Source organism: Syngnathus floridae, chromosome 9 (genome assembly GCF_059516105.1).
Source record: "Syngnathus floridae isolate MCC-2025c chromosome 9, RoL_Sflo_1.0, whole genome shotgun sequence".
NCBI classification, from domain to species: Eukaryota; Metazoa; Chordata; class Actinopteri; order Syngnathiformes; family Syngnathidae; genus Syngnathus; species Syngnathus floridae.
The window spans coordinates 8,546,198-8,573,064 of record NC_142421.1 but is presented as its reverse complement, the minus strand read 5'-3'; the positions used below and the strand labels follow the sequence as shown (position 1 = coordinate 8,573,064).

The 26,867-nt window shown below is 41.8% G+C and overlaps 2 protein-coding genes across 5 annotated transcripts; one reads left to right on the top strand and one right to left on the bottom strand.

The window, feature by feature from the left end:
• The first annotated feature begins 5,460 nt into the window (after window positions 1-5,460).
• On the top strand, window positions 5,461-14,374 carry fbxo11a (F-box protein 11a). 4 transcript variants are annotated; one of them, XR_015860300.1, is made up of 22 exons: window positions 5,461-5,849; window positions 7,537-7,661; window positions 7,746-7,827; window positions 8,071-8,215; window positions 8,500-8,629; window positions 9,186-9,269; window positions 9,352-9,484; window positions 9,568-9,674; window positions 9,755-9,866; window positions 9,958-10,064; window positions 10,131-10,268; window positions 10,366-10,583; window positions 10,666-10,846; window positions 10,949-11,071; window positions 11,333-11,418; window positions 11,521-11,597; window positions 11,669-11,812; window positions 12,199-12,309; window positions 12,374-12,481; window positions 12,556-12,606; window positions 12,751-12,849; window positions 13,013-14,374. XR_015860300.1 is itself a non-coding variant. In XM_088384891.1 (22 exons), the coding sequence occupies exons 1-22, from the start codon at window positions 5,756-5,758 to the stop codon at window positions 13,140-13,142; spliced, it is 2,622 nt and encodes an 873-aa protein (XP_088241017.1). In that variant the 5' UTR covers window positions 5,462-5,755; the 3' UTR covers window positions 13,143-14,374. The 4 variants fall into 4 exon arrangements, 3 of the variants coding, with proteins under 3 accessions (XP_088241017.1, XP_088241016.1, XP_088241015.1); XM_088384891.1 differs by having other exon boundaries at window positions 5,462-5,849; window positions 7,746-7,806; window positions 12,556-12,664; XM_088384890.1 differs by having other exon boundaries at window positions 5,462-5,849; window positions 8,074-8,215; window positions 12,556-12,664.
• msh6 (mutS homolog 6 (E. coli)) lies at window positions 13,279-20,382 on the bottom strand. Its single transcript, XM_088384888.1, has 10 exons — window positions 20,003-20,382; window positions 19,442-19,647; window positions 19,175-19,347; window positions 16,487-19,046; window positions 15,737-16,023; window positions 15,482-15,599; window positions 15,318-15,407; window positions 15,099-15,253; window positions 14,729-14,928; window positions 13,279-14,664 (listed from the first exon to the last, which is right to left on the bottom strand). Exons 1-10 carry the CDS (start codon window positions 20,251-20,253, stop codon window positions 14,583-14,585), a joined length of 4,122 nt encoding a protein of 1,373 aa, XP_088241014.1. The 5' UTR covers window positions 20,254-20,382; the 3' UTR covers window positions 13,279-14,582.
• Window positions 20,383-26,867: the final 6,485 nt, after the last annotated feature.

Below are 26,867 nucleotides of genomic sequence, written 5' to 3'. Positions count from 1 at the left end.
GCAATAAAATGCTCAATGTGGAGAGCAGCGGAATGGTCTTTTCAATAGTCAAACAAATATCCTGTAATTCTGTATTGATGCAATTTATTCAGGTGACAGCGGGAACACGTTGCATTACTGGATGGACCCGAGTGTCAATTTGCTCCTTTGGAGGATTATTAAGCATGCCATCATTCGGGAGAGTAAATTAAATTTAACAAGGATTTAATTAAAAACAAACTGAACAGTTAAATGACCTTTAACTAGAGGCTGATTATATGTCCCTTTTTACATTTTTTTTACTGCTAAACTGATAATCAGTTACCAACAAAGCACTTGAAAGACATCAATTACACATCACACACATCAATCACTCAAGACAGAGCAATAGCACAATTTGTCTGCAAGGCAAAAAATGTTGCGTCTAGAATTATGTTCATAAAATTAATTTACATTCATCACATATTATGAATCTATTCTTTTAGCCATGCATATAATCTGCCCAAATATAAGACTGTGAAAGTCGAGTCTGACACAAACTACATTCTTCAATTTGCATTCTCTCTTGTTTACATCACCGATTACAGGCTTAGCTAAAGAAATCAATACACTGTAAGTGATTGTATTCTTTAGAAACACAGTGATTTCTACAACTTGATTATAACAGGCGACGGCTACTCAATCGCTTTGTCTCCACAAAAAGAAACACATTGATCTGACATCTTTTTGTTGCATCACCATAAGTGGGTCTCATTTTTCCTTTTATTGACCATTGCTACCTCATTGCACTTTTAAGCCACCGAAATGTCCGGGTTCCCGTGCACGGGCTTTCGAATAGCAGAGTTAGACAATACACCGCATGTAGGGGTGATTGAATAAACCCATTGATCGCTGGCTACTCTGTTGCCAAACCAAATTTGATTATTCACCCTTAATGACTGCTCCTTACAGGCAAATGAACACTTGTAGTCAATTAACAGTGGAGCAGCAGTATGAAGAAAAGTCAACCCACTTCACGTGTAGATTCCTCCCTTTAAAATGCATTATGCAAAGTTGTGACGTCTGCAAGGCATCTGGCTGATGGCTTCACTGTCACAACAACAACACAACACCAAAAGCTTTGTTCTTGGACACCCGCATAGATTTGCAAAGCTTGTGGTCCGCCCCACCATTCCTCGCTCACAAACACACTGTATCTTCTTGGACAATTGTGGTCTTATGTCCAGCTGTGTTAGCTGGCACTACCAGTGTTATGCATTGCTAATGCTCCGGCACCATCGTCAGTGCATGTAGTGTTAAAGTTATTACTGCTTGTGGAAATTATTTTTGCAGCATCACGGAAATAATTTTGCAGCCTAAAGTGATGCTAACCAAAAGTATGAGCACCCACGTGTTAACAGTGTAACAGGAGCAGCTGTGAACGCCACAGATGCAACCACAACTGCTTGTCACAAACATACTGTTAACCCTTTACAGGGCACTTTTTGCAGTACTTTTGGGTTGAATCCGAGACACGTATTGTATAGTACAAAACATACCATATCATAAATTTTGAATCCTTGTGTAAGCTTCTATAGGGCACTGATTGAAATGATTAACCTCAGAGGAACTAGATTTGGTAATTGAAGGGCTAGCAGGGCAGCATAGTGCCTGCCCTTGACTGCCACCCGACACATTTTGCCAGACCCCAACTTGGCCACCCGCACGTGGTGGTTCCAAGTCATTCCGTTGAGGTAGGTTGGGCATCTCCTTCCTGCCTCCCAGTCTGCTCCCTCCGAAGGTGTTCTGGATATATTCAACCAGGAAAAATAATGACACGTCACAGCTCCGATGAACGATGGAATGACAGTCCAAATAAGTAAGTAAGAAAGTTTGTCTGAACAAAGAAATGTAAAACCTATTACTTAATAAAGCAACATAAAAATAAACCAAAAATGGTTCCTTGCCCTATAGTTATAATTATGGTGCCTTGTTTGAAAAATGGCTACAAGTACCACTCTACTACTTTTGTCCCTTCCCAGCGCATAAAAAGCAAGAGTGACCCAATGCCTGAGGGCAAGTGCCCATCCAGCATGAGACCGTAGCGAGCCTGACTGCATGCGTGGCTGTAAGAGGGCGCACGGCTGTAGACTGGAGAAAGTGGTGCAGTGCCTCCGTGCCTGGCTGAGCACGGGGTAATGAAGCATGGCAGAAAAGAGAGGAAAGGAGTGTGTCTGCAGGGTAGGCATGGCTCTCGTGTTCCTATGCAACCAAGGCGGAGCGCTAGGTGATGCAGGCTCACCTCTATGCTGTCTCCGTGCTCTCGCCTTTCCCATTCTGCCCTCCCAAAATATGAATCCTGTCATGCAACATAACACATCTAATGAGTTTTCATGGGAAATGACATATTATCATTTGGAGTTGGTACGTAGTTTCTAATCATATTAAATGAACAGCTCAATAATTACCCCTACTGAAGTATTCATATTTAACATTTAGCTTCATGAGCCACTTGCTCTTTCTTTTTGTGTGAGACATTTGGCTGCAATCAAAGGTCCACTCAGGACAGATTTGCTCCTCAGTCTGACATGTTGACTTGATTGACAGACTCAACATGGCAGAACGTAATTCCTCACCTCACCTCGGAGTATGGCCCATATTTTGGCGTGCTTTTAATTTGCATACGGGTGAATACATTTATCAAGCTTTGCGGGCTTTTAAAACAAGGTCAGTGACTCAAGTGGAGGATTAAAAATAACAGCACTGGCTGGCTAAAAAACAACTCTCCTAACATCAGCATCAATATGTACGTGGGAAAATGTATGATGTTAGGTTAGGGAATCCTACAGAGTGAATGAAACTAGCTCAAAAGACAACCTATTGTGATGCCATACGTTTCCTGTGGGCAACAAGTATGGATCTATTCTTAGCTGCTGGCTCGGGCTTCAGCACGCGCCGCTCCCATTCCTCCTATGTTGGATGGGATGAGGTGCGATTCATCCTTTCCAGGTCTCACTGTGTTGTTGTCGCCCGTGTCCAGCTGTAAAGACGATGGGGCCCAATGACCATCTGTTCCCAACCAGCAAACTCAGAGCTCAGGGCAAAAAGAGGGCAGGAAGGAGATGAGTTTAGATGGAGGAGGGGGATGGAGGGATGGGAGGAATCAGCTTTGTGTTACCATAAAGCTGTCTCTCCTCTCTCCTAGCAACGGCCTCCCATTTCCTCGGTTTTAGGCGGTATGGTCCTCTTGGTCGGTGTGCACGGCCCCCTCACTCACTCTCTCCTTGTCCTATTTATGGTAATGAGCCATCTGCCCTCTCTGTAACAGCCGCCCAAATAGAGGAGGGGACGGAGGGTGGGGTCTGTGACGGACACTCGTCTGAGACAAAGACGCTTATCCTGTTGTGTCTGCCTCTGCCCCAGCGGATGCCTTCAGATATTGACGGGGTTAAATGATGATCAATCGAATATGTGGACAAAGCATAATAAGCGGTTATTTCAATTGAAGAACTCAATCAAATTATTTCCGTGCACATCTGACAGAGATACGGCGACCACACCGCCATCATCAGTATACATGAAATTGCGCATCACAAAGGATGTTTGTAATGTCAGCCCAATAATGACCCCTCCCCAATCTTTCACACACAGTTTGAACTACTGAGCCGAATAATACGCGACCCAATCGTTATCCTCTGCTGCTGTATGCTGTGACTTGGTGACATGATAGCGTTGGTCAAATCAGCCAATACAGAGCATTCAATAGACCTCTGTTGCCACTGGATACTAGATTGGTTACCAAGCCAACACATGGGCTGCACCGTCATAACTCAAATGGATTAGTCAAGAAGATGTCCTTTTGCAAGAAGACTGGTGATGTTTGCATGGCTAAATAAAGATGATGTCTTGGTCCTCCTGGTCATAGTAACAATGAGTCCTAACATTTTGTTTCATTTTCATTCATGCTTCATTAGGTCTCAGCTGACTACTATCTATGATACAAAAAATGCTTTCAGAGTAAAGAGCATTAGAACAGAGTGGGGTTTTGTACATACAGTTCCAGCATAAAAAAATATCCTTAGCTAACGCTTGATTAGGGCCTTTGCAAGGTCAGTCGCAAAGCCACAAAGCTACAGACAAACACATTGATGGTCAGTGACCCAAAAGCCGTTACGCTGGTGGAGGCAATTGTAGCTAGCAAACAAATGTGGAACGGTAGAGAGGCCCTAAGGTGACATGAAAGAAAACTAAATAAACAATTGGAAAAATAAGATTGAAAAACAAATCAGTGAGATTTTGCAAGCTTTTTTGATGTTGTTCCATACAAAGGAGAAGTATGAGGTGGACAACTGCATTTGATTGGTTGCATAAAAGATGCCATGTTAAGGCCACTTATGATTCATTTTGCAGCACGTCTTCAACTGTTTGAGAATGTAGCTCAAACAGGATAAAATTCGTACATTCAGACCAGTCTAGAAAATGTCACAGAGTGAATTACTACAATGATGAAGATTAAAATTAATCTGTCATAAAGAATCCTTATCGTGTAAATAGTCACTGAATCTGCATGAACATTTTAAGAGTTGTACTAATACTCTCATTATAGAATGCAAATGCAAAACGTTTGTCTTTTCTATATTTGCTGAGTGAGGTTCAAGCATTTCCAGCCAATGGATGACAAATACTATACATTTCATTTCACTCAACAGCTGATGAGAAGTGAGAGGAGACATCTAGTGGGCAACCAGTGCACCTTAAATGAGCTAGAAGGAATTAGAGCCAGGGGTGATTGTCGGTATTAATACAGTTTCCTTGCTTATATTGCATTACATTAACTTGTGCATTATGAATAAAATTTAAAAAAAGGCATTACAATGTTTAGATGAATACATCGATTTATCACAGTTTTCATGTTTTGAGAGGATATGACAGGTTAGAGAAGGTACTCAATTGCCACACTATCTAATAGAGTTGATTTATTTCTAACTATATATGACATTTAAAAAAAAAAATCTAAGTGTCCCACGAGCAAGCAAAAAAGAGACTCGAAGTGGAAAGCTGAAAATAAAGTAAATATCAAGTTACCAAACTGATATTATTAGAATATATTATTGCAAAAAAAAGCAGACTTCACCTTTAAGTGGATAAAGGTCAAAATATTGATTATCTAATATATATAATCAACAATGTGTTGTTTGTGAAAATTGTATTGACAAAATGATATTTACACACTAAATGTATTGGTGCAAGACCAGGCATAGCATTTGATACACCGCACAAAAGCAGAATTAAAAAAGCGTTACTTATGTAATCAAATAATGATTTTTAATTAAGAATTTTTTTTCTTGCAAAAGGCTTAGTACTTGATTCAACTTTTGCATTGGGATATCTTTAAATTGTGAAGGTTACAATCACCGTTGAGCAAGGCATCTTACATCCAAAAGGTTGCCTCTTAAATCTTTGGCTTCGTCTTGGATATAGGTGGTACAATCGTAATTGAATGTTTGGGCTGGATGTGAGAGGACCATGTGACGGGGAGAGGTTGTCCCATGTGATGCGACTGATTCTTGGCGGACGGTGCTCGTCTGTTATGGCTCCTCCTGCCACAGTGTTTAGGCCGAAACGTAACGCCAGCGCAGGGGACTGGGAATAACCCGACCACCGTGCAATTTTCCGGAGCCCACCGCGGAAGATGACAAATCTCGCAATGCTCCTGGAAAAGGCCTAAACGATGCACTCGACGTTGCCTCTTCTGCTGTGAAGGCTTCGACATTTCTTCCGATTAACAACACCCCAAATGAACTCCGTCAGAGCAAGTAACGTTAGCAGAAGACCAAGGCGAGTGTCGAGGCCGCGCCCGGTGCAGCCGGAGAGGAACCACCAAGAAAGAGGTAACCTCGATATTGGTCTGGGAAGGCGTTAGCGTTGCTCTGTCACTCGTTTAATAATTAGTTTTAAGTATATTTTTTTAATTAATGGAGTGTGTTCGTCACTATTGTTTCAGATCTGCAGAATGTTGCTTGTTGTTGAAACGACAGGCACCACAAAGCAGGCGTGTACCTCGGCTTGTATTTTCAAGAAACACCGAGGCTTTAGTGTTCCGAGCTGCCATTCAGGCCGCGCTTTGTTTTGCTGTATTTTTTTACACTGCGTGGGCTTTTATTTGCCATTATTTGCATTACCGATGTTGAAAAAGTGTGCTGTCCCACCGACTAACGTTTGCGGTGACGGTAAAATGACGAGCTTGATGCCGGGGTTGCTTGTTTCACGAGTGGCAAACGTAGGAAATGGTACACAAAGTGGTTGTCGTAGCATACCCAATGAAGCCCGGTCGTACCAGATGCTATTATTAGCATGTTTGGCTAACTAGTTGAACCCAGGTGTTTCATACCAGACTTTATTTATTTTTTATTTTTTTGCCAATGAAGGAATACAATTTGGGGATTTTATGCTTTCACGACGATGCTTTAACTTGTATTTACAGTAACGTAAATTCACTGCCATGTAGTGGATGAAGTACGTGCTGCGAATGTTAAACGTAAACATTAGCTGGTTGTGCCCTCAAGTCTTGTTATTGCTGAAATACGTTTGCTAGAGAAAAGAGGCCACTTTCGGGAGGGATATAGTAATAAGGTGCAAGTGGATATCGTTTAACGTCATCTCTCAACTTGGCTGGTGTCAAGATGTGATCTCATGACATATACGGAAGAATAATTCTTGCTCACTAGTCATTGTTACAAGATGTTTGCAGGTTGTTCTTTTGCAATTTGTAGCTTCTGTAATTGACCCCGATTGGGGTGTTTTGGTGGTTACTAGACCACTAGCCCTGAGCGTCATCTTTGCAACCAGAGCAACAGTCAAGGCTTTGCATCTCCCTTCAGGAGTTGCTAACAACCCATCATTTCTTAGCATCTAGTTCTGGGTGAATGTTCTATTTAGGCTTGGTTGAATCCACTTCTTGATGGGATCTGTACTGGTTTCTGGAGCCTACAGAGTAGGTAATTAAATCTTTTTTTCCCCTCCACCCTTGGTTTTATTTTTTTGTGCTGTTAAGGACAAATGTCAGAGTACTTTGAAATTACATTGATCTCATGCTTTACTTTTACTTATCTCAAATATGTGTATAAAAGTTGTGATACCTGTACTTCATATCTGTCTTTAAGATGGGTGTTCCTATTCAGGCTTCTATGCTGCTGATTCCGATAGCGATTATCCATGAGTGGCATTGGCCAATACTGATTCTGACACAGATTGCATGTGTTATCAACTGCACACTCTCAAAACACACAAAAACTCCACACGGCATGTTTGTTTGTTTTGCGGTGTGCCGGTGCAGTGTTAAGGAAAGCGGGAGGAGACACTATCCTCCGCACCGGCTGCTTTCTAAAAGTACGAGCTGCGGGTTTTCTCTTTTTGCGATCGCCTATGAAAGGTGATTGATTGACATCATCTGATCATCAACTTTTCCATGGAAAATGGTCGATTACTGGCCGATCGTTCAGAGTCAATATTATTAATAATATCATACTTAATGTGTGTTTTGTTCACTACTTTAAGCTCTATCTCTACCATTTGCAGATGAGGACGTTCCTGCAGATATGGTTGCAGAAGAATCTGGTCCAGGAGCTCAGAATAGTCCATACCAACTTCGAAGAAAGTCTCTGCCCAAGAGAACAGTGTGTCCGACAAAGTCAAACATGGAGGTACAAATGACAAAAGGAGTGCTCATGGCTCACAAACAAACCTTTGTCAACTAATTGTCCCTTTTGATTTTCTTCTTCTCATAGGGTGCTTCCACTTCAACCACAGAAAACTTTGGTCACCGACCAAAGCGACCCAGAGTTTCAGGCAAATGTCAAGATATACCATGTAACTATGCACGCATTTTTGAGTGGACTGTAGTTTTTTTTAACTGACATTTTGAGTCGGGCTAAAATACACTTTAGGCAACTGATTATCAACAAACTTATGTTAGTTTTTCTACATTAACCTGATCACATGTAAAATAACTTAACAACAAACAATGTGACTTCTTGTCATCAAGTACATATACTCTTTGCCCCAAACAGGTTTTCCTGACTAAATTATTATTATTATGTTTTTTCCTTTCAGCAGCTCCAGCTGAGCAGTATTTGCAGGAGAAGCTTCCAGACGAGGTGGTGCTAAAGATCTTCTCATATCTACTGGAGCAGGACTTGTGCCGCTCGGCATGCGTGTGCAAGCGCTTCAGCGAGCTGGCAAACGACCCCATCCTCTGGTGAGTCTCTGGTGGAGCCTGACATCATTTCAAGCACTTCTTGCTAAAATTAGTTTGAGTGTCTTAATCTGCTGACACGGTTATATTTTAAGGACATTCGCAGACTTTTTTCTGCAATGTTACGTTTGTCACACTAAGGCTTGTCACAATACAAGGTCATGACTTTAATGTACAGATGTACAAATTGTATGATTTTGTCATATTTTGGGCAGTGAGGTTTTGTGGTACTATTTTAGTAACTGGATACTGTGCCACGCTAATAACAGATTTCTTTCTTGTTGCAGGAAAAGACTGTACATGGAGGTTTTTGAGTACACGCGACCCATGATGCACCCAGAGGCAGGGAAGTTCTACCAAATAAACCCAGAAGAATATGAGCAGCCAAATCCCTGGAAGGAAAGTTTTCAGCAGCTGGTATGTTGACAGTTCATCAACTTTCTGAATCTTGTTCTCGTTTTTTCTGCGTTTATTCGCAATATTTTAATTTCAGCATTGTGGAACAATTTCATGGTTACATTAAATGGAACCACACAATGTTTAAAAAAAATCACTTGTAATATTTTTGACTGACACTGGTAAATGTTCCACTGCATTCAATGCCTTTCAGTGTAATCTAGTGCATTTCAACTGACACAATTTGTGCAAAAAAAAAATTACAGATGGCTTTTTTTACTACTATCCTGAAACACTTTGTCTTTTTGTCATGCGTGCTGCGTTTTGTTGGCTAATGTAATGCGAAAGGACAACTTGACAGGCCGCAACTGTGACCTACCATTTGCAGGGTTGGAGAGGCACTCCATGTTCAATTTCTGTTCCTTTGGGCTACATTAACCTTCAAGGTTTCCTTGAACAAAACATGTCTGAAATATTTTCTTGATAGCTTCACCTTCACTCGTCTCCATCTCAATAAAGTCATAGCTCGACAATGTCTTTTGTGAAAACGGCTAAATGTGTGATAATTTTTTTGCAGTATAAAGGCGCTCACGTCAAGCCAGGTTATGCGGAACACTTCTACAGCAATCCTGCGAGGTACAAAGGGAGAGATAACATGTTTGTAAGTGGTGAAGTCCAATGTTTCTTGTTCCTTTTCAATATCCAGAAATTCATCTGACTCCTTTGTTTCCCCCCCCCAAAAGTACTATGACACCATAGAGGATGCCCTTGGAGGGGGCCAGGAGCCCCACTTTGACGGCCTCATATTTGTTCACACTGGTATTTACACAGATGAATGGATCTACATTGAGTCGCCCATCACAATGATTGGTGCTGGTATGCGTGCCTTACGTTTTCCATTTTGTTTCTTTTTCATGAGTCTTCTGCACTCTGGTTTGACCTTTCTCCTTTGTTTGTAGCTCCTGGAAAAGTGGCAGAGAAAGTCATCATTGAGAATACCAGAGACTCCACGTTTGTGTTCATGGAAGGTTCAGAAGACGCCTACGTCGGATACATGACCATAAGGGTGAGTTGACATGTCTATTTTTGTTGTGTGCCCTGAGCGCAAAGGCAAGGTGATAATCAGAATTTTTGTGTCCACTGTAGTTTAATCCTGACGACAAATCCGCCCAGCATCATAATGCACACCATTGCTTGGAGATTACTGTCAACTGTAGCCCAATTATTGACCACTGCATCATACGCAGCACTTGCACAGGTAATTAAGCCTGCTGCTACTTCTTGCTCTGCTTCAAGTGTGTGTCTGTACTTTAAACATTTATTTACACCAGTGTTTTTTTTTTCCCCAGTGGGGTCGGCAGTGTGTGTTAGTGGCCAAGGTGCTTGTCCCACAATCAAGCATTGCAATATCAGTGACTGTGAAAATGTTGGACTTTACATCACTGACCATGCGCAGGTACTATGCCCCTTCATTCACGCAAGTCTGAATGAACTTCTAAAAATGTTTTAATTGTTTTTCCAGGGAATATATGAGGACAATGAGATTTCAAACAACGCTCTGGCTGGTATCTGGGTAAAGAACCACGGCAACCCAATCATTAGAAGGAATCACATTCACCATGGCAGAGATGTTGGTGTTTTTACGTTCGACCACGGCATGGTAAATTTCACATTTTCAAACACCAAATCCCTGTAAGCGGCATTCTCGGTCATTGCAGCACAAGGCCGTCGAGGTAAATGTTTTACTCTGTTTCCAGGGTTACTTTGAGAGTTGCAACATCCATAGGAACCGCATCGCAGGATTTGAGGTGAAGGCATACGCCAACCCGACAGTAGTGCGCTGTGAGATCCATCACGGCCAGACGGGGGGTATCTACGTGCATGAAAAGGGCCGTGGACAGTTTATCGAAAATAAGATCTATGCAAATAACTTTGCCGGCGTGTGGATCACCTCTAACAGTGACCCTACAATACGGTCAGTATGGCCGCCTCACAAAATGCTTCCATAGCTATCTACCAGTGTAGTCTATATTGAAATGTGCTGTGTTTTAATACAGGGGGAATGCTATATTTAATGGCAACCAAGGCGGAGTGTATATTTTTGGTGATGGCCGAGGTCTCATAGAAGGAAACGACATTTATGGGAATGCCTTGGCTGGGATACAGATCAGGACAAATAGCTGCCCTATTGTCAGACACAACAAAATCCATGACGGTCAACACGGTGGCATTTATGTGGTAAGAGATTTCGGCTAAATTCATCGAGTCTGAACGTTTCTTATCTTTTAGATGTGTATGCAGTGTTTATTGAGGCGCATGCCTTTTTTATTTTTAACACAGCATGAGAAGGGACAGGGTGTCATCGAGGAGAATGAGGTGTACAGCAACACGCTAGCTGGAGTGTGGGTCACAACGGGCAGCACGCCGGTACTGCGGAGGAACAGGATACATAGCGGAAAGCAGGTCCTTTATTTTCTGACCACATTCGTGTTGTTTGGATGTTGTGATACATGGGTCTGAAATTCATTTCAAATTAAAATTCTTAATCTTAAAAATGGTCTTAAATTTGATTTGGTGAAACGTGCAGAATCGAGATGATGTCTTGTTATGTAATGACTACAGAAAGATAAACATAATCGGCATGTTTTTTTTTTTTTATATCAAAAGGCATTAAATGGTCTTTTCATTATATTGAGATTCATCACAGTGTTTCCTCTGTGTCAGGTCGGGGTCTACTTTTATGACAACGGCCATGGTGTGTTGGAAGACAATGACATTTACAATCACATGTATTCTGGAGTTCAAATAAGGTTTGTACAAAGACAAATGCTTCCCATTACTTTGGTCCATGCAGAGCTGAAATGTCTGAAAATGAGCTTGTGTCCCTATTTTCCCCTCCCTGTCATCACTAGAACTGGCAGTAACCCTAAAATCAGGCGGAACAAAATATGGGGAGGTCAGAATGGCGGTATTTTGGTTTACAACTCAGGTGAGAAATGGACTTAATCTCTATTCATTTATTATTTATTTGTATTGATTTTGAACCGGTTTGTTTTGCAGGCCTGGGCTTTATCGAGGACAATGAGATCTTTGACAATGCTATGGCAGGAGTATGGATTAAGACAGACAGCAACCCCACCCTGCGAAGGAACAAGATCCATGATGGCAGAGATGGCGGAATCTGCATATTTAATGGAGGAAGAGGTAACGATGTTGGCATGAATCACTGGAGTTGGGATATGAATCACTGGATTTGGCCCATTCAAAAATGATTAGATTTCTGTGTGTTGTATTTTCTCCACTATTCATTGAAGCGCTCATTGTAATTGGTGTTAAGGAAGTATTGTTGATACAGTGATATATTCAAAGATTTTTGTATCTTGAGACAGTTTGTTTTGCAGTTTGTTGCAGCTAACCTGTGCATTTGAGTTGGCTGCTAATCCTGCCCTAATCCTAAATTGTGGTTAAATATGTATATTCTATTATTGCAGTTATTGTATTTTCTGCTTGCAAAGATTGTGTGAGTAACAGTAGCTTTCCAAAGTATTTGATTAAAGTATGTAAATTGACGTTTGTCTTTCTTCCCTCAGGTTTGCTTGAGGAAAATGACATCTTCAGAAATGCCCAAGCAGGCGTCCTCATCAGCACCAACAGTCACCCCGTCTTGAGGAAAAATAGAATATTTGACGGCTTTGCCGCAGGTAGGTTGATGTGAAATCCAGGAATGAGTTTCGTTACAGTGTTGAAATAGTTTGTTTTCGCCAGGTATCGAGATCACCAATCACGCCACAGCAACTTTAGAGGGCAATCAGATCTTCAACAATCGCTTCGGAGGGCTTTTTCTAGCATCTGGTGTCAACGTTACGATGAAAGGTGCTAACTTGGACTGACGATCCTTCACGACCAACTCTTGTGAAATGACAATTGCCATCTTTATTCTCCTGCAGATAACAAAATAATGAACAATCAAGATGCCATTGAAAAGGCTGTGAGCAGAGGTCAGTGCCTGTACAAGATTTCAAGTTACACCAGCTATCCAATGCACGATTTTTACAGGTAACTTCATGTTAGAGAACCTGATAACCATGTCAACTCGCTGTCTTTGTTTTGACTTTTCACGGCTACCGTTTGGCTCGCCACAGGTGCCACACCTGTAACACAACAGATCGCAACGCCATCTGTGTGAATTGCATCAAGAAGTGCCACCAGGGACACGATGTGGAATTCATCAGACACGATCGGTGAGTGTGCACAGCACTGTTCATGAATCACTGGATGAGTTATTTCTCCTTAGTGTGGTCATCAAACACAGCTGTAAACCTAGCATCTTTTACGATTGAATAGCTAAACAACGCTGCAATTCTGTCATTGTGATTCATCCTTTTCCCATCTCGTCACTCGTAGGTTCTTCTGTGACTGTGGTGCAGGGACGTTATCAAACCCTTGCACGTTAGCCGGAGAGCCGACGCACGACACAGACACCCTCTACGACTCTGCGCCTCCTATAGAGTCCAATACGCTGCAGCACAACTGAGCCCCAGACCACAAGCCCAGTCGCGCTTCAGCAGTAATGGATGCTCGGGACCGCAGTGGAGGAAGAGGAAAGCCCAATTTAAATATAGACTCTTACAGAGCATTTACAATGGGAAAAAAAAGACTTGGACATAAGATGCCTAGCTTTTCTGTTTATTTTATAAAAACAACAAAAAAGTGACATGATTTGAAAAAGATGTAGAGGGGTTTGTGGGGACGTCATGTTTCCCAAATGAGTGACAGTGGCAACTGGGGTAGGGGATCACCAACTTGGAGGGAAAAAAAAAAAAGCAGTCATGTAGAAACATGTTGCAAAAAGACAATACTTTCTGGTGGAGTAAATGGCCCTAAAGGTCACAATGCTTCCATCGCTGGATCACCGAGCTCCTCATACGTTACGTATGAGAATTTATGAACTAGCACTTCCGCCGCCCACAACATCCAACTCAAATGTTTGATTTTAATGCTTTTTGTGTAGTTTTGTATTTTCATGCAAAAATATTACTGTACTTGAATGTCTTTATTTTATTACGTGTTCTTTTTTTTGTTGGTTATTATACCCCAGAGTTGCTGTAATTATACTCATGTTGCAGTATAACTTCTTTCTGTGAAAGAGATCCGAGAAATGAGAGGGAAACACTAAGCAGTTTCTCCTGCAACACTGGCACATTTGCAACACAAAGACTGAATTGTACTTTCACAAGACTTGTATTACTTCAATGTATTCACCTTCCCCTCCCATCTAATGAACTGTTAAGGGGTATCTGTGTATTTGTAGGACTCTTAATTAGATAAAACTGAAAAGACACGTCTGCTCTCTTCTTTTGACGCACTCATGGCTGTCTGACAACTGTCTATGCCACCCTGTAGTTTAATAGCTTCATTGTTTCTACTTAATTGGGTCTCATGTCTTGTGAAATCCTTTTCAGTCCCCCCCTGCCCACTTTTGTCAATGTTGCAGGAAAAGCCAATAGGCTTTTTACTCCATTAAAGCTGAGACCAGTATCTACATACAGCACTATATAATTTCATTATCCCTCCCCCAATTCATGTGTACTGGTGATTGTGGGTTCTAATTCAGACTGAAATGTATGCATGTATCATAACATCTAGACTTAATATATTGTGAAGTATTCAATAACCGTTATGTAGGCGCTAGCTTGAATTAAAAGGGTTTAATTTCCTAGGTGAACATTGTCTTTTTTTAAAAAAATAAACTTTATTAGATCACAACCGTAGTGTTTTCTTCTCCTCCGGAACAAAACGTGGAATGTAATTGGTATATTTTGACAAATGTGAGCACCATGTCTGAAAGTAACTGTCACTAAAGTAACAAGACTGCAAATGTACAAAACGAGGACAGTGCACTGTATGAGAGTGTGGGGTTGTCAAACTAAAGCAAAGTGAGACAGAACTTGCCCAAAATAATTACAAATCCAAATTACATGGATTGAATCTTCTGAATAAGTGTGGCAAAGTGGGTCTTATCCTGTGTGGGGTCTTCAGCAAACTGGCAGAGCTTCCTGTTAAGAATAGAGAGACATCAAAATGAGCTGGAGAACAACAACAATCACTCTGGGAACATACCTGAAAAGTCTAAGACTGATGATCCTCTCCTCAAACTCTCTGGCCTTTTTGTGCCCTGACTGAATGACAGTTTCTGGTAGGCTGGCAAGTCGAGCAGCGTTGAAGCCATAGCTCTTGGGACACGGCCCAGAAATGAACTTGTAGAGGAACGTGATGGTCTCTTGGCTTGGATCCTCGCATTCGTTTTCCACCATGCATGCCTAAATAAGATGCATTGCAGAGTACATATGGGCAAATCACAATTATATGCTAAAATGTACATTATGCCACATAATTCAATTGGGTAGCAAGCAGAAAACAAGTGATGAACTACAATGTGAGTACAAATCCAACTGAGGACCCTCAGTATATTATAAGTGAACATACACACCATATGGCCAAGGCGCACCGCCGGGTTGTTGGCATAGTCCTCCACTAGGGAGTGGTAATGTGTAGAGAAGAGCGTACGACAGGAGATCTTTTCGGCAAGTTCCTTCACAACTGCGCAGGCGATAGCCGTGCCGTCATATGTGGCCGTGCCCCTTCCTGTACGACCGAACGGTTAGACAATTGCATGTAAAAACTAAAGCATCACGGCGAGTGAGAGTACCTAATTCATCCAGAAGCACAAGGGAGTGTTTGGTGGCATGGTGCAGAATACACGCAGTCTCGCTCAACTCAACGAAAAAGGTGCTCTCCCCTATAGTGGACAAGAGGATTAATAGAAACTTAAATCACAGACGTGCACGTCTCCTCCTCTCTTTGCTCATTCACCAGCCATGATGCGATCGGAAGCGCCGAGCCGAGTGAAGACTCGATCGACTGGCGTGAAGCGCAGACTCTCGGCAGGTACGAAGCAGCCCAGTTGAGCGAGCACGATCACAAGTCCACACTGCAGGAGACATGTATTAATAATATGGTACGAACAAAAACAGTGTGACTTTCCGATTAAAAGACGTTTCAAATTTGCTTTAGGGAAAAAAAACTGTTAATTAAATGACTCCCAGTGTGCAGCCATGAGTGACCCACCTGTCTCATGAGAGTGGACTTTCCGCCCATATTGGGTCCTGTGACAAGGACACATGGGGCATGATTATTTTGATCATCACCATCCTCGTTGCCTCCAGGGCAGCCGATATAGATGTCATTTGGGATGAAGTCGTCGCCAAAAAATGTCTTGGTAACACACGGGTGACGAGAACCGGTGAGTTCGAGGAAGGGTGTGATTTGCTCAGTGCCATCTGGGAGAACAACTTGTGGCCTAGCCATTGGTCCATCTCCACCCTGGCTGTAGCGTAATAAGGCCAACAGAACATCTGAAAACAAATTATTAGATTAGTTTAGCTAAAAATAAAAACACGGTTTATCATTGTAGTCAAACCTCAGCTTGTCACATGACCAAATACAGAAAACAGGAGAGCCATAATTGATAATGACCTGAGTCTTGAGCAAGTCATAACATTTTCAGTTCCCAGCAAGTGGTAAAATGGCCGCCCACTAAAATGGATAAAAACAGGTGGACCTTTGCTCTCTAATTCATATTCCACCAACGCCATATTAATCAGAATTCCATGTTTACACCAATGGGGATGCATTGAGCATATTATTCTCAAGAATTGTTTTGATTTGACTTCTCGTATAAGCAAAGACGGCTTGTAAAATCTGATTTATTCACAAATAGAGTTGCTCATAAACTAAGGCTTGACTGCACTTTTAAACTGGGGGGGGGAATTGTGTTAGAACGCTGCACAGGAAATTTATTCATTAAAAAGTTTATACCAAGCACTGCCATGCACTCCACTGCAGTCTTCCAGTTGCTGTAGTTCTTGTCAAAGTTGTAGAAGAGCCTCCTCATGCAGTCTTTCAGGGCAGCATCTCGCTTCTCCTCAAACCCTTGCAACTCGTAAAACAGCTGTTCAGTCTCCGTGGTCACGTACCGCTTCCAGCCTTTCTTTGTCGACTTCACCTGGTACTCTTCTGGAATATTCCTTTCAGAGACGCTGTCGGGCACCTCCATCTGAAAGCGATTTCTCCCGGTGCCCCAGTACGCCATCTTTTTGCAACCGATTCGCTTTTTCTGTCGGTCCAGATAATCCTGTAGTTTTTGATCGCAACTCTTGATGCCGAGCAGAGCCTGGTCATATTCGGGGTCGAAGCCCTCCTTCGGGGTAATGACACCTGTGTTCCGTGCTTTTTGGTGGTCAAAGGCCGTCTCCCAGCGCTTGAGTTCGGCAGAGAGGTCAGGAAAGAGCCCGCCGCTGTCATTTTGAAGACTTACCACTTGACAGAGTAACTTGGACTGAAAGTCACCAGTAACTGATGCGAAGATATTGACGATTTCTTGCATGGTTTGGAAACCTTCAAGCGCTGAAAGAAAGTCTGCTATTTTTCTCTTGCTGTAGGTGACCTCCTCGTAGAGAACCGCTCTGCTGTCCGGGTGGTTCTGATCCTTCAGCGGTGTGCCAATGCTGTGAACTTTACTCAGGAGGCGCTCCAAATCGGGAAGCTTCTTCAGCAGCTCCGAAACTTCGGACACTTGCCCTTGACAAGCCATGAGGTCCTCTAGTGCATCTAGTCTGTCCTTGATGGATGTTGGGTTACATAGAGGAGCGCAGAGCCACTGCTTGAGCAGCCGCTTTCCAAAAGCACTGGTGCAAGTGTCGAGGCGCTCAAGCAGCGTTCCCTCTGTACCTCCGGAGCCATTTTGAAATATCTCCAGGTTTGCCAGAGTCACTCCGTCCAGGACCATGCGCTGACGAGTCCGAGCAAAGAAACTTTTCTCTCCGGCAGCTTTCTCCATTTCAACATCGACAGGGATGTATTCTTCAAAGTTGGCCATGGAGAGCAACTCCTGGTCTACGAGACACTTCTTCAAGTAGAAAATGCACGCACCCAACGATGAGAGCGCCAATTCGTAACCCTCCTTGGGGGTAAGACCGAGCGAATCGCTGTCAGAGGTCATTTTTTTAAGAACAGCAGGTAGAAAATTTGTGCCCTGGTCCTTTCCTGCACTCTCTCTGAAGTAGTCTTCCTCTGACAACTTTTTCAGAGTCATCTGAGCATCCCAGAACTGTGAGCTTGCATTCAGTCCCTCCTGCAGCGCTGACGACAGAGAAGCCTTGAGTATCTTGCGCGTTTCAATCGATGGGTTCCCCTTTTCGAAAAGCACTTCGGCTGGGGCAAAGTGCGATATCAAGGTGCGCAGACGTGAACAGTGGCGGTCGTCTGGAAACTGACCAACGTGGAAGAGGCCAACAGAGGTGTCTACAAAGCAGACTCCATAAGTGCGGCTACACCAACCCTTCCCTTCATATTCGGGTTTCTCCTTTAAACTTAGCAGGAACTTGCTCTGACTCTCAGAGGGGGTGCCGTCCAACACGCTGTACGTCTGGGTACCTCGCGTTATGATCCGGCACACTTCTCTCTTCACAACGCGGTCAAACTTGGTGGGTTTGATCAAAGTCTTACATCGCGCTTCCATCATCTCTGGGGTCTCAGTCTGCTCCACACGTGCCACTTTGTAGCCCTTCTGGACCAGTACGTCTGAGAAGCGTGCAAAGCCGATTTCTGGAAAGCCAGAGTGAGCCCAGGTCCCTTTCATAAACGTCAATCCGAGCTCATTGACTCCGATCACAGCATCCATGTGGTAGAGTTCGTAGAACTTGCCAACCTTATAGAAAATAACAGTGTCGAACATCTGGGCTTTGATAAGCCACCACTGACGCATACCGGGAGTGTTCCGGTTGGTGAAGTCTTCCGGCACATACAGGGTGGTAGGATCATAACCTTCGTCAGTCACTTTCCGCCTTTGACCATCTTTCCTCTTATGATCCTGCAACCACTCCAGCTTCTCGTGGTCCCACATTGTGGATCCATCTGTGCCTGATCCACTGGCCTGGCTTTCAAAGATGTCAGGGGCAGAAAAGGCAGATAAACGAGACTTTGTGTCGCTAGATGTGGATGCCCGAGGTCGTTTCGATGCACTGGAAGGGATACTGGTTATCTTTGGCTTTGTCGTCACGGGCTTCTCTACGGGACGTTTACGTTTTACAGGCTTAACTGGGCTTTCCACTTCAGACTCTTGTGTGCTCCCTGCTTCTTCAACCTCACTGCTTACCGTGGCTTCTTCCTCATCATCCTCACTGCTGCTAGCGGCTTGCTCTGGTTTGAATTCATCCTCAGAATCCTCACTTTCTGAAGCCACGATTATACGGCGGCGCTTGGCTTTATTTCCATTAGACCGGGTTGGATGCAGACTGACATTTGATGACTTTAATTCCTCATTTTTCGCTTGATCCTCATCACTGCCCTCGCTGTCAGTCATTGTGGTTTGATCAAGCTGTTGGGATAAAAAAAAACAAACAAAAAAACATGCACATCATTAAATGGAAAGACAATGGATGATGTTACATTACTGTTGGTCCATTTACATCAAATTAGTCAAAATATTTAATGAAATGGTGTCACCTCCATTTCTTCTTCTTCTTCTTCCTCATCTGATGGATCTGTGCAGAGAGGCATCTTTAATCGTTTTTCTGGGCTATCAAACAAGACTTTGTCTGCAAGCTCCATCGCATGGCGAATTTCAGGCTTCCCACTAAAAAACAATCCTCCGCTTTTAGAATCACTACTGTCGGAACCTGCAACACCAATGAGAAAACATCCCACATCAATTACAGTTGCAAGAGGCCCAAGATTCATTAAGTGTTAATAGAAATTTGAGTAATGGCTAACCATGGTACTCTCTGACGTATTTGGTGCTGACCCATCCCCGTGTGGGTGGTTCGTCAAAAAAGTGGACATGTATGCGCTGGGCCCGACCACGGCCTCGCATCTGCTGGCCGCTCAGAGGTTGAGGTACTACCATGCATGGCCACCATGGGTGCCCCTCCAACTTTGCCCACACAAGGGACCCTGCATTGAATGAGCATGTGGTGCTCCTGAAAACCAAAAACGACATTCCAAAAATGATTCAAGAAATCATGTCATTCAGTGAATCAATAACCATGACCTGGGGGCATGCTTATAAGAACATACCAGACAAGGCATACAGTCAACGTTGTGGTTAATACTTTTATTCTAAAATTATTTAGCATCTACTTAACGAAAGAATGAAATAGTCTTTGCATTTGTTTCATCTACGTGCATTTGTTTCTGATCGACTACCCAAATGTCAAGAAACAATATATTTACTTCCCACGCATTCATACAATGTATAAGTAAAATAATGGGGAATGCATGTTTCATTTACTAAACGCACACAAACTATCGTTGAATTAAGCAAGATTAACTCACGGGTCTTTTGCTGTTGATGCTTTATCGCCGAACAGTTGGCTGAATCCTCCTTTCGCATTCTTAACGACACTCTTTGATTTGGTTTTGGTGGTCTTGCTCGGGAGTAGTTTAGCTTCTTCTTTTGGAGAAGAGTTGGACTTCTCGATGGAGGACGGCAAGTCGGCCTCTGTCGGGTGAGCACTGGGCTTCGGCTTGGACACCGGCGGAGGAGACTTGGAGAAGAAATTTAAAAGTGAGCTTTGCTTCGCCATGACAACTCTTAGCTATTACTTAGCTATTGAGCTACCGACGCCATGAACAGGTAGCAGCATGAGCCTCCTGCGTTCGCGGGAAACTCACACGCGTCAGGAGGAAGGCGCGACTACAACCATGGTCATCCAATGACAATCGAGTACCGGAGAGCCGGAAATCACGTGACACAAACGTCACCGAGACCTCCCAATGGAAGAGCGCCTGGCATCAACCAGTGGTGATAAATGCGAATTGCAAGTATGGCGTCTGTCACGTGACGCCAGAAGAAACATTCATAAAATAAATCAGCTGTTTTTCCACCCAGAAATATCAATACCTCGACGCAAGCATAACCAGCAAATGAAGGTAATTACACAATGGTTCTAGTGCATCACTCTTATCTGTTCTTGCATGCAAAATAATAAATCAAAATAAAATAGAGACCTACATTAGGCTGCAGTACGGTATTTGTGTTTTTTCTGTGATAATAATTGCCTTCCAGAAGAGGGCAGTATAATAATAATACTGTAAAAGACAAGCTTCGTTGTGAAAAAAATCTGAGTTGCAACAAGAGCTGTTATGCTTTTTCCTTTGCATACTTAACCACAAAGGAAAGGTCAACCAATTAATAACTTGGGCATTTCTAACCAGACCATTGAAGCATAGGTGTACAGTTTGTTTCCAGGACTAGTTTGTTGCTCACTTTAGTAATGTAATGGTACAGAGCTTGACCTTTGGTGCAACCTGGGCAAATCTTCTGTGAGGTTACCAGGGTCAAGGGTGACTGCAAATTGTCTGCAGCCTCCTATTCATTCCCAACAAAATACCCAGACAGACATCTAAATTGTGGCAAGGGCTATGTATGGGTGACATCTAATTAAGAAAAGATTATGGAACCTTATGTTGAGGTTGTTTATTGATGCTGCGTTTGGTAAATTTCACAGAGTCTTATTATCTCACTGCTTTCATGGTAGGGGTAAACATAAATTGACTGCCATTTGTCATGCAAAACAAAGACTTCTAATTAATTTTATGCAGCTATGAAGACTGAAGCGCACAGATAATACAGCTGTTCATATACACCATATAAAAAATAACAAAGTATGTCTCACAGCCTTTGTAGCTGTATTTTAATATAAATATAATATAAAATAAGCGGCCGAAATGAGTTTTCTCCGCAGGATGTCCGGGCTCTCCCTTAGAGATAGGGTGAGAAGCTCGGTCATCTGGAAGAGACTCGGAGTAGAGTCGCTATTCCTCCACGTTGAGAGGAGCCAGATGAGGTGGCTCGGGCATTTCATCAGGATGCCGACTGGACACCTCCCTGGGGAGGTGTTCCGGGCATGTCCCACCGGTAAGAGACCCCGGGGGCGACCAAGGATGCGCTGGAGAGACTATGTGTCTCAGCTGGCCTGGGAACGCCTTGGGATCCCCCAGGATGAGCTGGATGAAGTGGCTGGGGAGAGGGAAGTCTGGGAGTCCCTCCTAAAGCTGCTGCCCCCACGACCCGACCCCGGATAAGCGGGTGTATTTGTGTTTTGTTGGATTTGGATAGCTTGATAAGAATCAGATGATAAGATTTTTAAACGGTAAAATAGTACTCATTCTTAATCTTAATAAAATGCTCATGGTATTTGGTATTAGCTGAGCCCCAGACCACAAACTTAAATGACAATACTCGTCTCAAAGGGCAATTATATTATGTATATAGTAATCCTGTGGTCCCCTAAAAATTATGCTTGAGCAAATTGGCAATTTAATGAAGAGGTAAATGAAGGTCAACTTGTTATTATTCACTGTTAATTCATGTGCTATTTCTACTTGCCCTCTTCATTACAGTCCCGGACAAAAACAGCTGTAGGCTCCAGTGCACTCAAGCTGCATTAAGTGTATTTACACTCAGAGCACGTATATATTATTTTCTGAGCTACACCTCCGAGTGAAATGATTTAAATAAACTGGGCAAGTTGGGAAAGGAAAACTCCTGGCTGATCTTAAATGCGACCAATTAAATTGCATCGAGAATATTTGTATACAAAAGAAAAAACTGTTAATGTACATCACAAATTAGATTTCCAAAGCGTAATTGAAATTCTTTGCATCTCTCATTGACATAATAGAAAGTTGTGTAAACACTGGCTCACTTGTGATGTATTGCAGCTTGTGAACAACTTAGTGCCCTTATCTGTCATGTTAATGAGAACAACATTGTCGTGAAGAACACTACATTATCCAGCAAATTTCTACGTCGTGGAGCTTCAAAAAGTAATATGCATAAATAGACATTCTTACTGAATATTTTGCACCGATCTTGGGGGCACCAGGAGGTGGAATTTCTGCTAGTACTGTTTTTGTGGATCACCATCTGTGCAGTGTAAAAGCAATAAAGCTGCTGAGAGAGCACAGGTTTGCATGGAATGAATATATGTGGCTAAACCTTCAACCCAAATCCTTAACCTTAACCCTTTGTCATACTCTGGTAGTATGATCCCAGAGGCATTTTCTAAAATTCCAATCATGGTTCAAAGGATGAGAAAAAATACAACTGATTTGCTAACAAACCAGTCAATTGTAACTCTAGGTTTGACATACTTTCATTTAGAATTGTATGTCTTCATTAAACTCGAATAAAATCTATAAAATCGAATAAAATCTAATTGACGTACGGCATTCTTGCAACCAACCATTTTCCATTTGAAATGGACATAAACACAATCAATCACATCAATCCAGCACCAAAGTGGGGACAGTTACAAATGGCAGCGCTACGGTCTACTCAGCAGATTAGACACCATCAGAAAAACTGCTCCTTTGTGAAGATACACATTGAGATTAAGGGGTGTAGTGAAATAACCATTGCTATATATATAATCCACTCCGCAGTGCTGAATAGGCAATTTTCTCCCATGTGAAAATGTATTTTGCTGCAGTGTTAGGAAGAAAAAATGCTCACCACTCCCACAAACAAAGCAGGAACATGTGACCATATTGCACCAATGTGCTGAAGATCTTCCACAACCATCTACCAGCGTCATGCTTTTAATACACACATTAAAGTTTTTAGTTTGTTTGTTTGGTATAGATAACATCAAACTAATTGAAATGTTGTGTATTTCTCCATTTCATGTGAGTGAGAGTGGGTGTCCAAAGCTGAAAGCTTTTCCTCTCCAGCCTGATCAGTATTCATCCAACTTTATCTGATTCAAACCGCTCCGAGGTTTTATTGCATTTGAAGCTGGCTGCCTTTGAAGAATTTATGCAACAATAAACACCTCATGATGCCGATCAGAGGAAGAGATCATAATGTATTTCATTTGCTGAATTGGTGAGTTTCCCTTATCTATTAACTCCTTTCTCCTCCCTATCTATCCCCACGGTAATTGAAAGAGCAGATGTCAGAAGGTAATTGGCTCATTACTCTCTGGCTGCTCAGTCCGTTTACATGTAAATGTCTTGTTTCCACATGACTTCTTATTTTCACTTTGTCTTACCTACTGTATGAACTCTCACCAGGTACCAAGATTTTCACGTCATTGGTTTTAAGAGTTTGCCCTTTTTACTTTTTTGTATAAGTTTTAAGCTCACTGGATTTCTCTTCTAGCAAAAACTCATTAGACCCTTTGACATTGAGGCTTCTTCACGGAGATATTGAAAATCTGCTGAGTTGACTTTGCCCTCGCTCCAATCATGTTCAATATTAACACAAAAAAAGGTGAAAAACAAGAAAGCCCAAAATGCTGGCTTTTACACAGAGGCTATTGCCATCATTCCTCTTCTGCTATAGCTCTTAAAATCCATCAGACGGCAAAATAAACTGCCCAGTCGACTTTCTCTCCACCGTCATGTCGGTGTTATTTAAGACTGGCTTTAAAAAAAGTGAAAGGTGGTAAAATGGTGGCTTATACAGGACTATGAAAGGGGCTGCACTGACACACCCTGCCTCTGCTGTGAAGGAGGAAAATTGACATCACCGTTGGTACAAATCTAACAGAAGAGATTATTGTGTGAAAGTGCTACACCCTCCTACTCCTGACCCTACATTAAAATAAACCAGGTAGTGCAAAAGGGGCTTTTATAATGAGACCCTTCGGCCATTTTAAATGTTGTAATGCTTGGAGTGTTTGGCTTGACAAGCTTTTACGAAGAGAAGATCATTCTTAACAGCTTGCATTCTAAACACTTGTGACAATCTTAAAATAAAGATGTACGGTATTCCAGATTACCACGACTGTGTGGTACATTCTGATACTAGCAAACAAACTCCTCCGCATCCAGAAAGCAATGTTGTAGTAAAGCTAAACCAACAGTGGCAATACAGCAACGCAGCGGGAAGAGAAATGCTGGAGCCCAAAGGAAACAATTCCACCTGCTTTGGGATAAAATAATCACGGAGAGTACTTTACCCTCAGCCCAGAGATGGAAAAAAAAGTCGTTTTAAGTTGATATTTTTTATTCCTCAGCTCATCTCTTCATTAGAGATGAGCTGAATGATTTTTTATTTTTTTTTGGGTAGTGCAGAATTTTTTTTTTATGAATAATCAGGTTCTGGAAAATGATATTGCTGGAAAACGTCAGCGAGCATCAATTTGTTTCTTTGAAAATATCCACTTAGATGACCACCGTCACGTTGTGGGACACTTCATCTGCAGACTCCTTTTAACATCCCCAGTATTATGATAATATATGCTCATCCACATTATTTGCCGATTCGACTGATTTTCCTAACGAATGCAACTACAGAGTCCTTCTTTATGACTAAAATTATAACTGGCCCATTACGGAAGAATCGACCCAACACTCTTTCCCCATTAAACTTTTTGTTCTAATTGTAAATTAAAAATTTATAACATAAGCTGTATCTGTTGTGCAGCAATTTAGACACATTGCACCATAGTGTGATGCAAACTTAAACAAGTCATATTTTAGCCAATTTTTGAGTCAAATGGACTTTACATTTGCTTTATCCTGGTAATGATGCAAAGAAATGTCGTGTCAAAAGTCTGTTATGTTCATGAAAAATATCACACCATTTTCATGTTTTAATCTTATCTTCAAGATCAGATCTCAAACTGATCATCACAAGATAGTAAACAATATAAGATAGCAAAGATAAATTTAATAAAGCACATGATCGGAAAAAATTAGGAGGCGACATAATACTTATGTAGTAGCTGGGACAATTAAAAGCCAAACCTGGATTAAAATAAAAAAAACAAATTTTGTTCAGTTTGTGATGTGCAGCAACCAATTACCGAGTGGCGTTACAGATTATTATTTGTGACTTAACTGTGTTGCAAACTGCCTCAATGTTTACTCTTGGAAAAAAAAAAATGTTGATCTGACATTATCCCAAACATTTCCAACTGATAAACTTAATGACAGATCTTGTTAATTAAATGGAGGGGAAGAAAAAGCAGGAAGAGTTTATTCATTAATGAACTTTATGCCACAATAAGTAATTTTTGAGTAATTAGTCACTAAACATGCCAGGCATGATAACATCACAGAAATATATGATGCAAATAGTGTGGCCAGGAAAGCAAATATGTTTAGATAGTGAAGCTTCAGCTAAAGTAAAATTTTCGGGGTCACTAAACCAAAATATGATGAATGTGTGCCTTACAAAATGGTCTGTTCATATAAAATAATGATTCGAGTGCGGGCTCATTAAACATAGTTTCCTTTTAAGAGTTTGGACATCATACGTTCTTTTACACCTAAAGATTCCCAATCAAGTGGAAAAAAAAAACAAACCTCACTAGGTAGCGGTGCTTAATGAAACCCAATAGTATAGGTCTTACGTTTAATTACATAAATATAAAATTACAATCATTGGTATAAATGTGCAATTCGCAAACATAATTTCATTTGCATACATGAAGGGGCTGAGGTGTAAGTTTCAATGTCAATAGAACCAAAAGGAATCAGCAAATGAATGAATCACACACATTTAACAGAAAGAGTTAGCGGATGATTTCATTGGCTCCGTGCCATCAGAGATGTTGTCTCTGATAATCAAGTGCCAGGTCAAAAAGCTAAAGCTGAGTTTAGTCACACATCACAAACGACCAAGCAAGCAATACATCATTCTGATACGGAGATGTTTCCCTGCCTGCTGCTTTCAGTGTACTCCAATGAATCCTGAAACAAATACATTATCAAAAATACAATTTTTATTGAAGGAATCAAAATATAGAGCACGCTCAATAAAAATACTCAACTGGTAAAGTGCTGATTCCTTATTTCTTTGTCATATGTCTCAAGTCGAATACCTGAACAATTTGTGGTGAGATGAATTAAGCAGTGCTGCAATGCAAGCTTGTATTTTTCACTTTTTAGCATGCGTAGTGGAACTCGTGCATCATTTAAAGTGATTTTTGGGCAAGAAGATGACGGGAAACGTTGCATTTTAGCAGCATCTCACAAATTTGCTTTATGAGCACTGAGCATGAAAACAAACGTCTTCTCCTACAGATAGAGGACAACAAGGGCGCTTAAATCCATTGCAATCAACGAAGATACATTTCGCACATTAGTAGGATGAATACCTGTTTTTTGTGTGTGTGTCAATACATAGACTAAGTAAGGTAGGCTAAGTAATACATCCTGAGCTGAAAAGTCACTATTACATGAG

Coding starts and splice junctions, on each gene's coding strand:
- fbxo11a (XM_088384889.1), top strand. CDS start 5,756: ATGAACTCCGTCAGAGCAAGTAACGTTAGCAGAAGACCAAGGCGAGTG. Junction 8,216..8,499: donor GCAAACGACCCCATCCTCTG/GTGAGTCTCTGG, acceptor TTCTTGTTGCAG/GAAAAGACTGTACATGGAGG. Junction 9,675..9,754: donor TCGGATACATGACCATAAGG/GTGAGTTGACAT, acceptor TGTCCACTGTAG/TTTAATCCTGACGACAAATC.
- msh6 (XM_088384888.1), bottom strand. CDS start 20,253: ATGGCGAAGCAAAGCTCACTTTTAAATTTCTTCTCCAAGTCTCCTCCG. Junction 16,024..16,486: donor GGAGTGCATGGCAGTGCTTG/GTATAAACTTTT, acceptor ATTTGTTTTCAG/ATGTTCTGTTGGCCTTATTA. Junction 15,600..15,736: donor AGTCCACTCTCATGAGACAG/GTGGGTCACTCA, acceptor TGTCTCCTGCAG/TGTGGACTTGTGATCGTGCT.